This window comes from Hemitrygon akajei, chromosome 11 (genome assembly GCF_048418815.1).
Source record: "Hemitrygon akajei chromosome 11, sHemAka1.3, whole genome shotgun sequence".
In the NCBI taxonomy this organism is placed as follows: domain Eukaryota; kingdom Metazoa; phylum Chordata; class Chondrichthyes; order Myliobatiformes; family Dasyatidae; genus Hemitrygon; species Hemitrygon akajei.
The window spans coordinates 24101288-24114822 of NC_133134.1; the positions used below are offsets into that span (position 1 = coordinate 24101288).

The window sequence follows — 13535 nt, forward strand, 5'->3', positions numbered from 1 at the left end:
CAGTTGTGGTTTCTAAATGACAATAAACCGAAATTCAAATTATTCAAAATTCAAATTCAAAATAAATCAAATTAACTTTAAAACTAATAAAACCAAAGTACACTCTTTGCAACTCAAAACACACCTTGTTTCAATGGACTTCCTTTATTTTTGTCTCTCAGTAAGAGCAGCGAACCCTGGCGTGTCTGTTTTACCTTAACATCTTCTGAAATTGTTTTGAGAACTTCATGCAAGGAGAAAAAGCCATACTGTGTGTACTGAAACGGCTTTCCATATTTTTTCAAAAAAAATCTGTCAAAATCAGACAGCAGAACACCTTGGGGAAAGGATGCCACTAGTTCTCGAAGTTCACATTTCACCAATGCAGGTAAAACTGGGGTGGTATTGTACCTCCTAGGCAGGAAATACTGCTTCAGTTCATGTTTAGGTCTAATTATCCTGAAATTAGTTTTAGTCTTGTTGGAAACCTTTGCCTTTGTCACCAATTCTTCAATTCCTTTTGTTGCTTCATTACTGACACCTGAGGTGGAAAAAGGCAGGATTATTATTGTATATACATAACAGATTTTTAAAAATCTGACACCATTCACCTAATCATAAGTACGCATTACCTTTCACTAATGCCATCATTAAAATTTCACTTGATAATCATGATTTCAGGCAGTAGTACTGAGAACATTATGAAAATCTATTAAAATGATAAATCTATATAGGTCCCCAATAGTTATTTGTTTTAGATTTAAATAAGGCTCTTAAAGGCATGTCAGGTAGAAGCAATCTCAACAAAGTTAGTAGTTTATTCATTCAGTTCCACTCCAGAGATTTTAGTACAGCATATAGGCTAGCACTCCAGTCCAGAACTGAAGAAAAGTTATGCTGAGAAAATTGAGGCTATGCCTCCTCTGTTGGTAAGATGTTAGCATACTTTGGTGCTACTTTATGGCAATGGTATTATCTTAGATAATTATCTAAGATACACTCCCAGCCAATGCCTTCCATCAGGAACAATAACTAATTTAAGAAATAGCAGGAATGACCTTCCACATTTTGGAAGCCAAATATCTCAACAAAGAGTAATTTTTCTGACATCCAATTGAGCAGCAATGATTCAAGGGCTTATAGCAAAATTTCTGTTCTACCCTCTTAGTCAGAAATTGTGTTAGCAAATAATAAGCAACACACACAAAATGCTGGTGGAACACAGCAGGCCAGGCAGCATCTATAGGAAGAAGTGCAGTCGACGTTTCAGGCCAAGACCCTTCGTCAGGACTAACTGAAAGAAAAGATAGGAAGAGATATGAAAGTGGGAGGGGGAAATCTGAAATGATAGAAGACAGGAGGGGGAGGGATAAAGCTAAGAGCTGGAAAGGTGATGGCAAAAGGGATGCACAGCTGGAGAAGGGAAAGGATTATAGGACAGGAGGCCTAGGGAGAAAGAAAGGGGGAGGGGAGCACCACAGGGAGATGGAGAACAGGCAAGGAGTGATTGTGAGAGGGGCAGAGAGAGGAAAAAAAGGGGGGTGAATAATAAATAAATAAGGGATGGGGTAAGAAGGGGAGGAGGGGTATTAACGTAAGTTAGAGAAATCAATGTTCATGCCATCAGGTTGGAGGCTACCCAGACAGAATATCAGGTGTTGTTCCTCCAACCTGAGTGTGGCTTCATCGTGACGGTAGAGGCGGCCATGGATAGACATACTGTATCAGAAAGGGAATAGGACGTGGAATTAAACTGTGTGGCCACTGGGAGGTCCTGCTTTCTCTGGCGGACAGAGCGTAGGTGTTCAGCAAAACGGTCTCCCAGTCTGCAAGTAACAGCCCATTTGATTGAATAGCAAAATAACAAAAATGTTCTAAATTAATTATTCCTCTGCCTTAAACAGAGAATAAATGCCTACCTTTCAGGAGGATGATGTTGTTGGCACCTGTGTGAATTTTGATAGTATCTGGCATGCTTAAGACAAACTCCAGAGCAGATTTGTAACCTAAATCACTCCAAGGTAGATGCTTTCCCATCATGGTCTGGTAGTCTTTTTCAAGGTCAGCAAGGGTCAAATTATTTTTGGAAGAAATCAGCAGAGACCGCACCTCCTTCTTGATAATCTCCAGCAACTCCTGCTGGTCTGACATCTTCACACTACAATATTTATAAAGAATAAATAAAATCTGACCAACTCCTCTTAAATAAAAAAACACTTGGCCATTCAAAACTTTCAAGAGAACAAATCAGGATTAAGAATTTGTATCTGACCTGTTTAGAGGATTTCAAAATAAAAGAACATTAAAAGTTTTATTTATTCAGGTAAACAACCGCTCATGATTAACTCGAAGAAATGCATGTCTTTTAAGTGAAATTTGCAAAAAGATTTAAAAAATTGAAGTATTTTGCAACAAAGAATCGATCAATAAAATCCCATTGCTGCACAGCAGCCATCCTTTCCTAGTTAGCAATCCCAAATTTTCTACCCCACCTTATCCCACACAAAATAAAATGCAATTCTTATTCATCTATTATCCTATTAAATACAAAAATATTAGTTTATTCTTAATGATGATGTGAAAGGGCTTTACAGCTGTTATATCTTTAAGGTGAGTGTGCCTGATCATTAAGTTTCCAGTGCTTAACTTATTTCTCCCCCATCTTACATCTGTAATTCTAATATATTGAAAAGTTAAAACTGTAATTTTAAGATGATAAAAATATTAAGTGCTAGAATTATCTTATTTCTGTACTAAACTCAATGGTTGTGCAGATGCATGGATAGGATATGTGCTACATAATCCACAAAGGGTCAATGATTAACAGCAAGGGTAAATAAGGAAATGGCAAAAGCTTTAAGTTCAGATATGGGGTTGATTGAAGGGATGTACAGGAAGTTAATTAAACCTAATTGAGATGAAACAGAAAGGAAATCTTGCAACACCCCAAGAAAGACAAACTCCCAGGAGTGTGAAAAGCAGGTATTTATAAGCAAACATGAGGTGCAGTTTTATTCACATGGTTAAGCTGTCTACAATGCATGATCACTGGATATTGTAAGGATTAATGATACAGGCTAATGTCCACACTAGACCCCAGATAAATCCGTAACCAAACCTTTTCCTCTTCGTTTTGACCCTCCGTCCATACTGAAATGGCGTTTTCCTCTCCTGAAAACTGAGCTTTTCTAAAACGCCCTCCACAGTGTGTAAATTTGAAAACACTGGATTGGGCAGAGTAATGTGGACAGGGATAACCAGATATTTTTTTAAAACGCTGTCATGACGTGCCAGAACAGATGGGGACATTTCATTGTTTTCTTGAACAACCCCCACACAACCTAACAATTTCAGAACAGACAACAACAAGACAGAAGCTAGAAGTTAGAAATGTACTCACCAAATACTTTGACCCATAACTTACTGAATAAACAAGTATACTCACTTTGCCCTGTTTTCTGTCCTTGCGTGTATGAAGGTGGTTTACCTATTTATGCAAGTACTTCTCTGACAATAGATGTGTAACAACCTAATGTAACATTGTATGGAAATACAAGATAACACTGATGCAGACATGTTTTATACATTTAACAAGGTGCTTTATTAATGCAACAGAATTAGTCAGTTTTTCAATGTTCGTCATCAGCCGGGTCATACTGTCCGTGAACTCCCTGTCGGTTGCCTCCATATGTTCCAGTATTTGTTTTTTTTAGTTTTAAGTCCTCCTGCGTGACAGCCAACAGCCGTCCATCATTTGGCAATTTCCTTTTAAGTTTTTCTAGTCTGTAACTGCACAAACACGCAGATTCACTGAGAGGTTCAACACCAAACATGTTGCTTGTTTTCTGTAGATGTGTCCTGCACATGCCCAGTAGGAGGAGATTCGCCCAAATACCCGTTTTAATGTGGACGGAGGTATTTTCAAGAATGCTTGGTATGGACGCCTATCGTTTTTACGCGAAACCGGAGTTTTCAAAATTATCCAGTCTAGTGTGGACATAGCCACAGTGTTGTAGCAGAATTAGAGCTGGTAATTTAAAATTACAAGGCTTTAATAGGAAAGAGAGATGGTAGGCAGGGTGGGTGGGGTAGAGTATCAAACATTTTAGAAATTATATCTTCAATAGAGAAAAACTGAAAAAAGGGAAGACAGAAATAGATATAATGTGAAGGAAGAAATAAACAAATGAAACCCCCTTTTCACTGGAAATGCGGCTCGTTAACCCTCGCTAAGAGCCACTGGATTCTGCGGCGATAAACCCACCTTTCTTCGGCCTCATCCGTCTAGGGTGTATACAGCTTTGGTCCTGCCGTGTCCACGAGGTTGGGACATCTCGCCCACCCACACCCCAGTTTGTGTGAATGTTGTGTGATTTACTGCCTCCAGCAAGAGATAACAGGTCATACACTGCATACAATTATAAAGTATATTTAAAAATGTTAATTTAAGCAAACAGTTGTTAAATGAAAGAAAGAAAAATAACAGAAAGTGGCCATTACTCTTAAACAAACAAGTGCGCACTCAAGCTGGACCTCATCTTGAACTTGTCACTCATGCACTGGACCCTCAGTCTGCATGAAAGCACACACCACCTTCCAACTGTTACTTGAAATCCATCTCGAGCAAACTGGTCTCCCGTGAGAGTACTGGTCCTTCTTCTTTGAGGGCATTCATCTGCACAAAGCACTTTATGTAACAGAACAGCATCCTCAGCCATCTTTTTTTCTGTCTTCTCCCAGCTCCTGGCAACAAAAACCTCTCCCCCTAATTCTACTATCCTGATTGGCTGACACACATTCCTAAGTTGAATAACAAGCATCTTATCACAACTCAAACCCAAACAAGCTGCTCTTACAGAACTGTTAAAAGAAATACCTACAGCATAGCAGTAAAAATCTTAACAGGGGTGTTGCATAAAAAGAAACAGCCATAAATGCTGCCTGGCCTGCTGAGTTCCTCCAGCATTTGTGTGTGTTGGTTTGATTTCCAGCTTCTGCAGATTTTCTCTTGATTGTGAATAGAAACAGCAAAATTGTCACGGGCAATTTCATGTATTGTGAAATGACAGAAGAGAGCTCTGCTTAGGTATAAAATTGAAACTCAAACCAACCAGGGCCATATGTAAATATTGATCTATTTGAGATTATTTCAAATAAAATTATTTAATTATTAAAATATTGCTCACAGAACACACACACATAAAATAATGAACTGGGCTGACATAGCATTGACTGATCTGACCCAACTTTTAATGCAACATTCTCCTCACCGGAGCCAAACCAGACACATAAGTCAGTCAGGGCTTTTAAGAAAGCAAGACACAAAACCAGAGGACTATGAAAGAATATAGTCAAAAAGCAGTGATGTTTTTTCACTGATATATTGACAAGAAATAAGTATTAAGACAATTCAGAACTGTTTTGCTCACAGCGATTTCAAGCATTCCAGCCAGAAATGGCCAGGAGTGAAAATGAAACCATTTCACTACTTCAACAAGTTAGGAATTACAAAGGTATCAACAATCAACTTGAATGTTACAATGAAAATGAAGATTTGGAGAATGCAACCATCTAAAGCATTGCATGAAGGCAGTCCATTATCTGCACTAGGAGTCTGCACTATGATTTTGTTCATTTATAGTCAATCAAAAGAACATGTCAGAGAATTACTCTATTGATAACTAAGAGGAAATAATAGGAATTTTATAGCACTGTAGTGGTATTGGAAGTGTTCTAATTTATTCTGCATTTCATTTAAATGCATAAACTGTTCAACCGTAGTTTTTTTTATATATACCTTTTAATTTTTCCCATGAAACTTCAGTTAATTGGGACAGCTGCTTAAGTGGGCCCAAATGTACTCGTCCCAATGCATCCAAATTAACCAGAATCCACCGTATTACAAGACTCAGTGTGAAATCAAAAGTTAATTAGGAAAGAAACTATGAAATACCGGTAGTAAAGATATGAATTTTCTACTAACGCCTAAATAAAGGAAATGTCTGATAGGGATTCAGGAAAATCTTGGATCCATCTTGGGTGTTAGCCTCTGTGATGTCCAAGACATCTTCAAGGAGCAGTGCCTCAGAAAGATGGTGACCATTATTAATGACCCCCATCATGCCCTTTTCTCATTGCTACCATAAGGAAGGAGATACAGGAGCCTGAAGGTACAGTCAGCGATTCAGGAACAGGTTCTTCCCCTCTGCCATCTGATTTCTAAATGGACATTGAACCAATGAACACTACCTTACTTTTAAAAAATTATATGTTTTTGCATTATTTTTAACATGCATATATATACTTAATGTAATTGACTTATAACCATATAACAATTACAGCACAGAAACAGGCCATTTCGGCCCTTCTAGTCTGTGCTGAACGCCTACTCTCACCTAGTCCCACTGACCCGCACTCAGCCCATAACCCTCCATTCCTTTCCTGTCCATATACCTATCCAATTTTTTTTTAAATGACAATACTGGTAAGGAAGGCGGGCTCTGTCATGGGCAAAGTACTGGAGAGTTTAACATCGGTAGCCGAGCGAAGGGCGCTGAGTAGGCTACGGTCAATTATGGATAACTCTGAACATCCTCTACATAGCACCATCCAGAGACAGAGAAGCAGTTTCAGCGACAGGTTACTATCGATGCAATGCTCCTCAGACAGGATGAAGAGGTCAATACTCCCCAATGCCATTAGGCTTTACAATTCTACCGCCAGGACTTAAGAACTTTTTAAAAGCTATTATTAATGCTTTTTGAGATAGTGATTTAGATGCATATCATATTTTTTACTGAGTTAAGTATTGTATGTAATTAGTTTTGCTACAACAAGTGTATGGGACATTGGAAAAAAAAGTTGAAATTCCCCATGGGGATGAATAAAGTATCTATCTATCTATCTATCTATCTAATACTGAACCTACCTCTACCACTTCTACTGGAAGCTCATTCCACACAGCTACCACTCTCTGAGTAAAGAAATTCCCCCTCGTGTTACCCTTAAACTTTTGCCCCCTAACTCTCAACTCATGTCCTCTTGTTTGAATCTCCCCTACTCTCAATTGAAAAAGCCTATCCACGTCATTTTGTTTTCTATATTATTATCCTATCTTATATATTATTCTATCTTATTTTTTTCTGTATTATTATGTATTGCATTGTACTGCTGACACTAAGTTAACAAATTTCATGACGCATGCCAGTGCTATTAAACCTGATTCTGATCAAGGGATTAAGACAAGATAAAAATCATAAAGTGTCAATGAAAGAACAGAATATTAAATAATTTTAAAAAGGTGGAAGAGCAACACCTCATATTCCATCTAGGTATCCTCCAACTTGATGGCACGGACATTGATTCCTCCTTCCGGTAACTTTTTCACTTTTTCTTTTCCCTTCCCCTTTTCCTCTTCTTCTATTCCCCCTCTGGTCTCTTATGTCTTCTCCTTCCAACCTATCACCTCCTCCTGGTGCGCATCCTCCTTCCTTTTCTCTTATGGTCCACTCTCCTCTCCTATCAGATTCCTTCTTCTCTAACCCTTTACCTTTCCCACTCACATGGCTTCACCTATCACCTTCTCGCTTGTTGTCCTCCTCTCCCCTCCCCACCTTTTACTCAGGAGTCTTTCCTGTTCCTCTCCAGTCCTAATGAAGGGTCTTGGCCTGAAATGTCAACTGTTTTCAACTGTTTATTCATTTTCATAGATGCTGCTCGACTGCTGAGTTCCTCCAGCAGTTTGTGCATTTTGCTCTGGATTTCCAGCATCTGCAGAATTTCTTGTGCTAATTAAATAATAATGTTGCATCAGTGATTACAAGCAACACCAGTCAGGTAGACCAGAACACTTTAAAGTGTAACTATATAACTGTACTTAACATAAACTTAGGGAGAGGTATTAAACCAATTACTTTTAATAATAGCATAAACACACAACTTAGATGGATTATTTCCATGCATTTATGGAAATCTGGAAACAATAGTGGTGCTGCAAGTCATATTTAGCATCTGGTTAGAGAACTGGTAAGTAATTAAGGGCACATACAAATTTAAGGGAAGATATGCTGAGGCACCTAAAGCAGGTCAGCTGAACGCCTGTTTGTAGAAGAAACACTAAAATGATAGAGTAAAAAATTAAAACTCGACCCCAATGAAAAACAAAAAAAGTATGAATTTCAAAAGAAATTGGTTTCACAAAGTTATTTGAAGATAAATAGTAAATGATGGATGTAACACTTGCAGCCTTAAAGGATTCAAAGTATTATCAAAGTATGCATGCAGTATACAACACTGAGATTCAACTTCTCCACAGACAACCACAAAACAAAGAAAATAGAACCTATTCAAAGAAAAACATTATCCCCACACACAGATGCAAAGAACAAATCGTGCAAACAGCAACCAAAAAAAAAGAGCAAACACACAGAATATAAAACACAACATATTCAGTTCAGCTCAGTGTTTTTCATCTGCAAGCTGTGTCAATTCAAAGTCGCCCAAAATAGCAACAGAAAAAGGAGTGACCGAGAACTACAGTCCAATCCCCAACCGCAGACCCAGAACTTCAGTATCATCCTCAAATAGCATCGAAAGGGGGGAGGGGAGGAGGGGAGGAAGAAGGGAGGGAGGGAGACTGTCACACACAGATACCTTCCTCTGGCACCAGCGAGAGGTTGGTAGGCAGCACTGAACACTCATTCACCTCTTTCTCGAAGCTTTAATTGGTGAGAAATGCAAACACGTGCCTGCACCCCATCTCTAAGCTTCTTGGTCTCAAGGCCACTCACCCCACAGAACCTTCTTAGACACAGCAAAGTGCCAGATTGCTCAATCGGCCTGAAAACACGCCATTAAACTGTAGGTCACAGGCTCCAATGGTACCAGAACCACATTTAAAAGAAAAAGACGTAAAAGTGTAAGAAACAGTTTCGTGGACCACCTGGAGAATGTCATCCATGTAGCGTTCTTCGCAGGCACTATCTGTGAATAGTGAATTCAACAATTTCAGGTAGCCAACCTATTTTTAAGCTAGATATTTCAGTTATAACTTTCTTCTTTTTTTATTTCTAACCACCAATATTTATCTAATAGTCCTCTTGACAACTTTAGTCTACACCCTATAACACATATTCCCTCAGTCTTTCCACCCTCTCCCTTTCTTCATTTAAAATATACTTATTTTTTTCAATATTCCAGTTCTGATGAAGGATTGTTGACCAGAAATATTGACTATTTCTCTCTTCATGTATGCTACTTGATCTGTTATTTCCTGCTTTGGTCACAGTTCAATACTGTACATTTGTGAATTTGAGAGAGGGAGGGGAAAAACAATCTGTACAGTGGGCAAATGGATAATAAATCAATTGAAACAGACCCGCAAGGTACTATATTTTATTCGAAAAGGACGGTCACTTAATACTCAAATAACAATCTAAATTGACAGATCATGGGGACTTAGAAGGCCTAAATAAAAAGTCCACAACTTAAAGTCGTTAAAAAGAAATCAATTCCTAGAATTCATTTTCATAAAGTGAAAAAGCCATACCAAATCAATACTAAATATGAGCAAGAACTGTGTACAGACCAGGACATTGTTAAAGTCTAGTGAAAAGTCTGTGACGAAAAGCTCAAACGGGGAATTAAAACTTAAAATAAATGCTAAATTTGTTACTGGGGAGTGACTAAGCTCTTAATAAATTGAAAGATAATCTAGATAAGTCAATGGGAGGAAAGGATCAGAGCGTTTTACTCTTTTTGGATAAAGGATGATTGAGGTCAAAGCTGTTATAGAAAATGACATTAGGTTACGGCGAAACCCAGTCAAAACATCCGATCTGTTTGGCAAGTTCTAATATGTCCTTGATATTTGGTTTAACAAGAATTTACGACCAGCTTGGATTATACGTCGCTGTAAATGTAATATCATTACTAAAGAAAACCTGGTTACCAATTTTATCTGGGCTTTTTTGTAAATTGTTCCAGGTCCGCTTCGGTCCTTATTAACTTGTAACGCCCAATACACAACAATGTTCACATTTCTTTTAATTCGGGAACTGTCGTCTGTAATAACGCAGCAAGTGGAAGACTCACCAATTCCAGATATACGATCGGATCCGGGAATATTTTAAAAGCCATCAATCGCTGTAGGCATCGTGGTCAGCGAAGGCGTCACATTTTCACACCCATTCCCGCTCCTCTGCTGCTGTGCCACAGAGAAACGCTTCCCCGCGGTGCTGTAAACCCCGTTCCGGTCTCCGGCAACTCCCTGACTAACTCTTTTGCACACTGCCACTTTTATTCCTAGAAAACTTCTCCAGCCTTAAATATGCCATCCATCCCCTTAATTGTATCGATAAAGAACGTTATTTTGCGTGAAATATGAATTTTGAAAGTTAATTCCTCTGAACTAATGAATATAATTACAATTTGATCTTACTTGGGCCTTCATAATGATGGTGCAATATCCCTCAGCTTTTCCAATACATGAATCTACAGGCATCGCCTACTGCATCAGAGCCATAAAAGTTAGGAGCAGAATCAAGCCATTTGGCCCATCGAGTTTTCTCTGCCATTCCAGAATGGCTGATTTATTATCCCTCAAACCCCGTTCTCCTGCTTACTCCCTATAATCTCAATTAATTAATTACCGCTCAGCTATCCACTTATTTAACCCTTGCTTAAGCACAGGACAATTATAACTACCAAGTAACCTAGGTCTTTGGACTGTGGGGGAGAACCAGAGCAGTGAGAAAAGGGCTTGCCATGGGAGCAGGAGGTCCTTAAAATGGACTCTGCCTTTGAGACACCGCTCCTTGAAGATGTCCTGTGTACTTTGTAGGCTAGTACCCAACATGGAGCCGACTACATTTACAACCTTCTGCAGCTTCTTTTGGTCCTGTGCAGTAGCGTCCATACCAGACAGTGATGCAGCCTGTCAGAATGCTCTCCATGGTACATCTATAGAAGTTTTTGAGTATATTTGTTGACATGCTTAATCTCTTCAAACTCCTAATGAAGTATAGTGATCGTCTTGCCTTCTTTGTAACTGCATCAATATGTTGGAACCAGGTTAGATCCTCAGAGATCCTGACATCTGGGAACTTGAAGCTGCTCACTCTCTCCACTCCTGATCCCTCTATGAGGATTGGTGTGTTTCTTCGTCTTACCCTTCCTGAAGTCCACAATCAGCTCTTTTGTCTTACTGACATTGAATACCAGGTTGTTGCTGCAACACCACTCAACTAGTTACTCCTTTGCCCGTTTTCCCAATCTAAGTACATATGTGGCCACCCTGCTTCCTTTAACACTACCTACCCTCCATCTGTCTTTGTATCATCTGCAAACTTGGTCATAAAGCCATCAATTCTGTCATCCAAATCATTGACATATGTCAAAAGAAGCAGTTCCAATACCATCCCCTGTGGAACACCACTTGTCACCAGCAGCCAACCAGAGAAGGCCCCCTTTATTTCCACACTTTGCCTCTTGCTCGTCAGCCGAGTCTGAAAAGTCAGCTCTTTATTCCTCTCCATTGATGCTGCCTGACCTGCTGAGTTTTAGGCGTTTTAGCATTTTATGTGTGTTACCCTGGATTTCCAACATTTGCAGAATCTTCTATGTTTATCCCAGCTGACACTGATGGCTTGTGTGGAGTCCTTCTTTTATTTTTGGCAACTGTAGATGAAAAAGCTTCTGTAGTGCCTTCTCTTCCTACCTTCCATTATTATGGAGTTTACCAAAAATCTACCTTAGTTCTTCTCTATACAGCAGCATACAGTCAAAACAAGTTCCACATAAGCACATCATCACTATTTGACTTGTCTACATTGTCAGTCTGCACCTAGAAGTCAATCCTTTACTAGATAGAATTTCCTCATATTAAATAAAAGATTTAAGCCACTGGGTCAGAATTTGATGTCGAAATTCAGCAGGGGGAATTAAGTGCAATTAATTGTAAAATTTCCAAGACAACTTTCAGATACATCTCTCACCACTCTTAACACAACTACAGCTGTGAAGATCCCTGCTGCATCTGATGATCCTGTGATCTCCATCTCAGAGGCCAACGTTAGGCTAAGAGAGTGAACCCTCACAAGGTGGAAGGTCCCGATGGAGTACCTGGTAAGGCTTTAAAAACCTGTGCCGACCAGCTAGCGGGACATTTTCAACCTCTCTCTGCTACAGGCAGAAGTTCCCACTTGCTTCAAAAAGGCTACAATTATACCAGAGCCTAAGAAGAATAATGTGAGCTGCCTTAACGACTATCACCCAGTAGTACTCACATTGACAGAGCTGAAATTCTTTGAGAGGTTGGTCATGGCTAGAATGAACTCCTGCCTCAGCAAGGACCTGGGCCCATTGATTTGCCTATCGTTACAAAAGGTCAACGGCAGACACAATCTCAATGGCTCTCCACATGGTCTTAGACCACTTGAACAACACAAACACCTACGTCAGGATGCTGTTCATTGACTACAGCTCAACATTTAATATCATCATTCCCCCAATCCTGATTGAGAATTTCCAGAATCTGGGCCTCTGCAATTGGATCCTCAACTTCCTAACCGGAAGACCACAATCTGTGCGGATTGGTGGTAACATATCCTCCTTGCTGGCAATCAACACTGGCGCGCTTCAGGGGTGTGTGCTTAGCCCACTGTTCTACTCTCTATATACACATGGCTGTGTGGCTAGGCATAGCTCAAACTCCATCTACAAATTTGCTGACGATACAATCATTGTTGGTAGGGTCTCAGATGGTGAAGAGAGGGTGTACAGGAGTGAGATATGCCAACTAGTGGAGTGGTGCCACAGCAACAACCTGGCACTCAACGTCAATAAGATTAAAGAGCTGATTGGGACTATAGGAAGGGTAAGACAAAGGAACACATACCAATCCTCATAGAGGGATTAGAAGTGGAGAGGGTGAGCAGTTTCAAGTTCCTGGGTGTCAATATCTCTGAGGATCTAACATATTGATGCAGTTATAAAGAAAGCAAGATACCAGCTTTAGGAATTTGAAGAGATTTGGCATGTCAACAAATACACTCAAAAACTTCTGTGGTTGTACCATGGAGAGCATTCTGACAGGCTGCATCACTGTCTGGTATGGGGTGGGGTGGGGGGGGGGGGGGGGGAAGAGTGGTTACTGCACAGGACCAAAAGAAGCTGCAGAGGGTTGTAAAGTAGCCAGGACATCTTTAGGGAGCAGTGTCTTAGAAAGGCAGTGTCCATTATTAAAGACCTCCAGCACCCAGGGCATGCCCTTTTCTCACTGTTACCATTGAGTAGGAGGTACAGAAGCCTGAAGGCACGCACTCAGCAATTCAGGAACAGCTTCTTACCCTCTGCCATCTGATTCCTAAATGGACATTGAAGCTTTGGACACTACCTCACTTTTTTTTTTAAATATAGTTTTTTTTTTGCACATCTTTAAAATCTATTCAACATATATAATTTGTTTACTTATTATTTCATTACTTTTTTTCTCTCTGCTAGATTATGTCTAAGTTAACAAATTTCACATCACATACCGATGATAATAAACCTGATTC

At 39.6% G+C, this 13535-nt stretch overlaps 1 protein-coding gene across 2 annotated transcripts in view; it reads right to left on the bottom strand.

Annotated features, from left to right (window-relative positions):
* tdrd5 (tudor domain containing 5) overlaps positions 1–10189 on the bottom strand; it is a 58590-nt gene extending 48401 nt beyond the window's left edge. For both annotated transcript variants that reach the window (XM_073060453.1, XM_073060452.1), the window contains exons 1-3: positions 10072–10189; positions 1899–2137; positions 125–520 (exon numbers count right to left, since the gene is read on the bottom strand). In XM_073060453.1, the coding sequence (XP_072916554.1) occupies positions 125–520; positions 1899–2130 (628 nt within the window). In that variant the 5' untranslated portion in view covers positions 2131–2137; positions 10072–10189. The remainder of the gene's footprint in view (positions 1–124; positions 521–1898; positions 2138–10071) is intronic.
* Positions 10190–13535: the final 3346 nt, after the last annotated feature.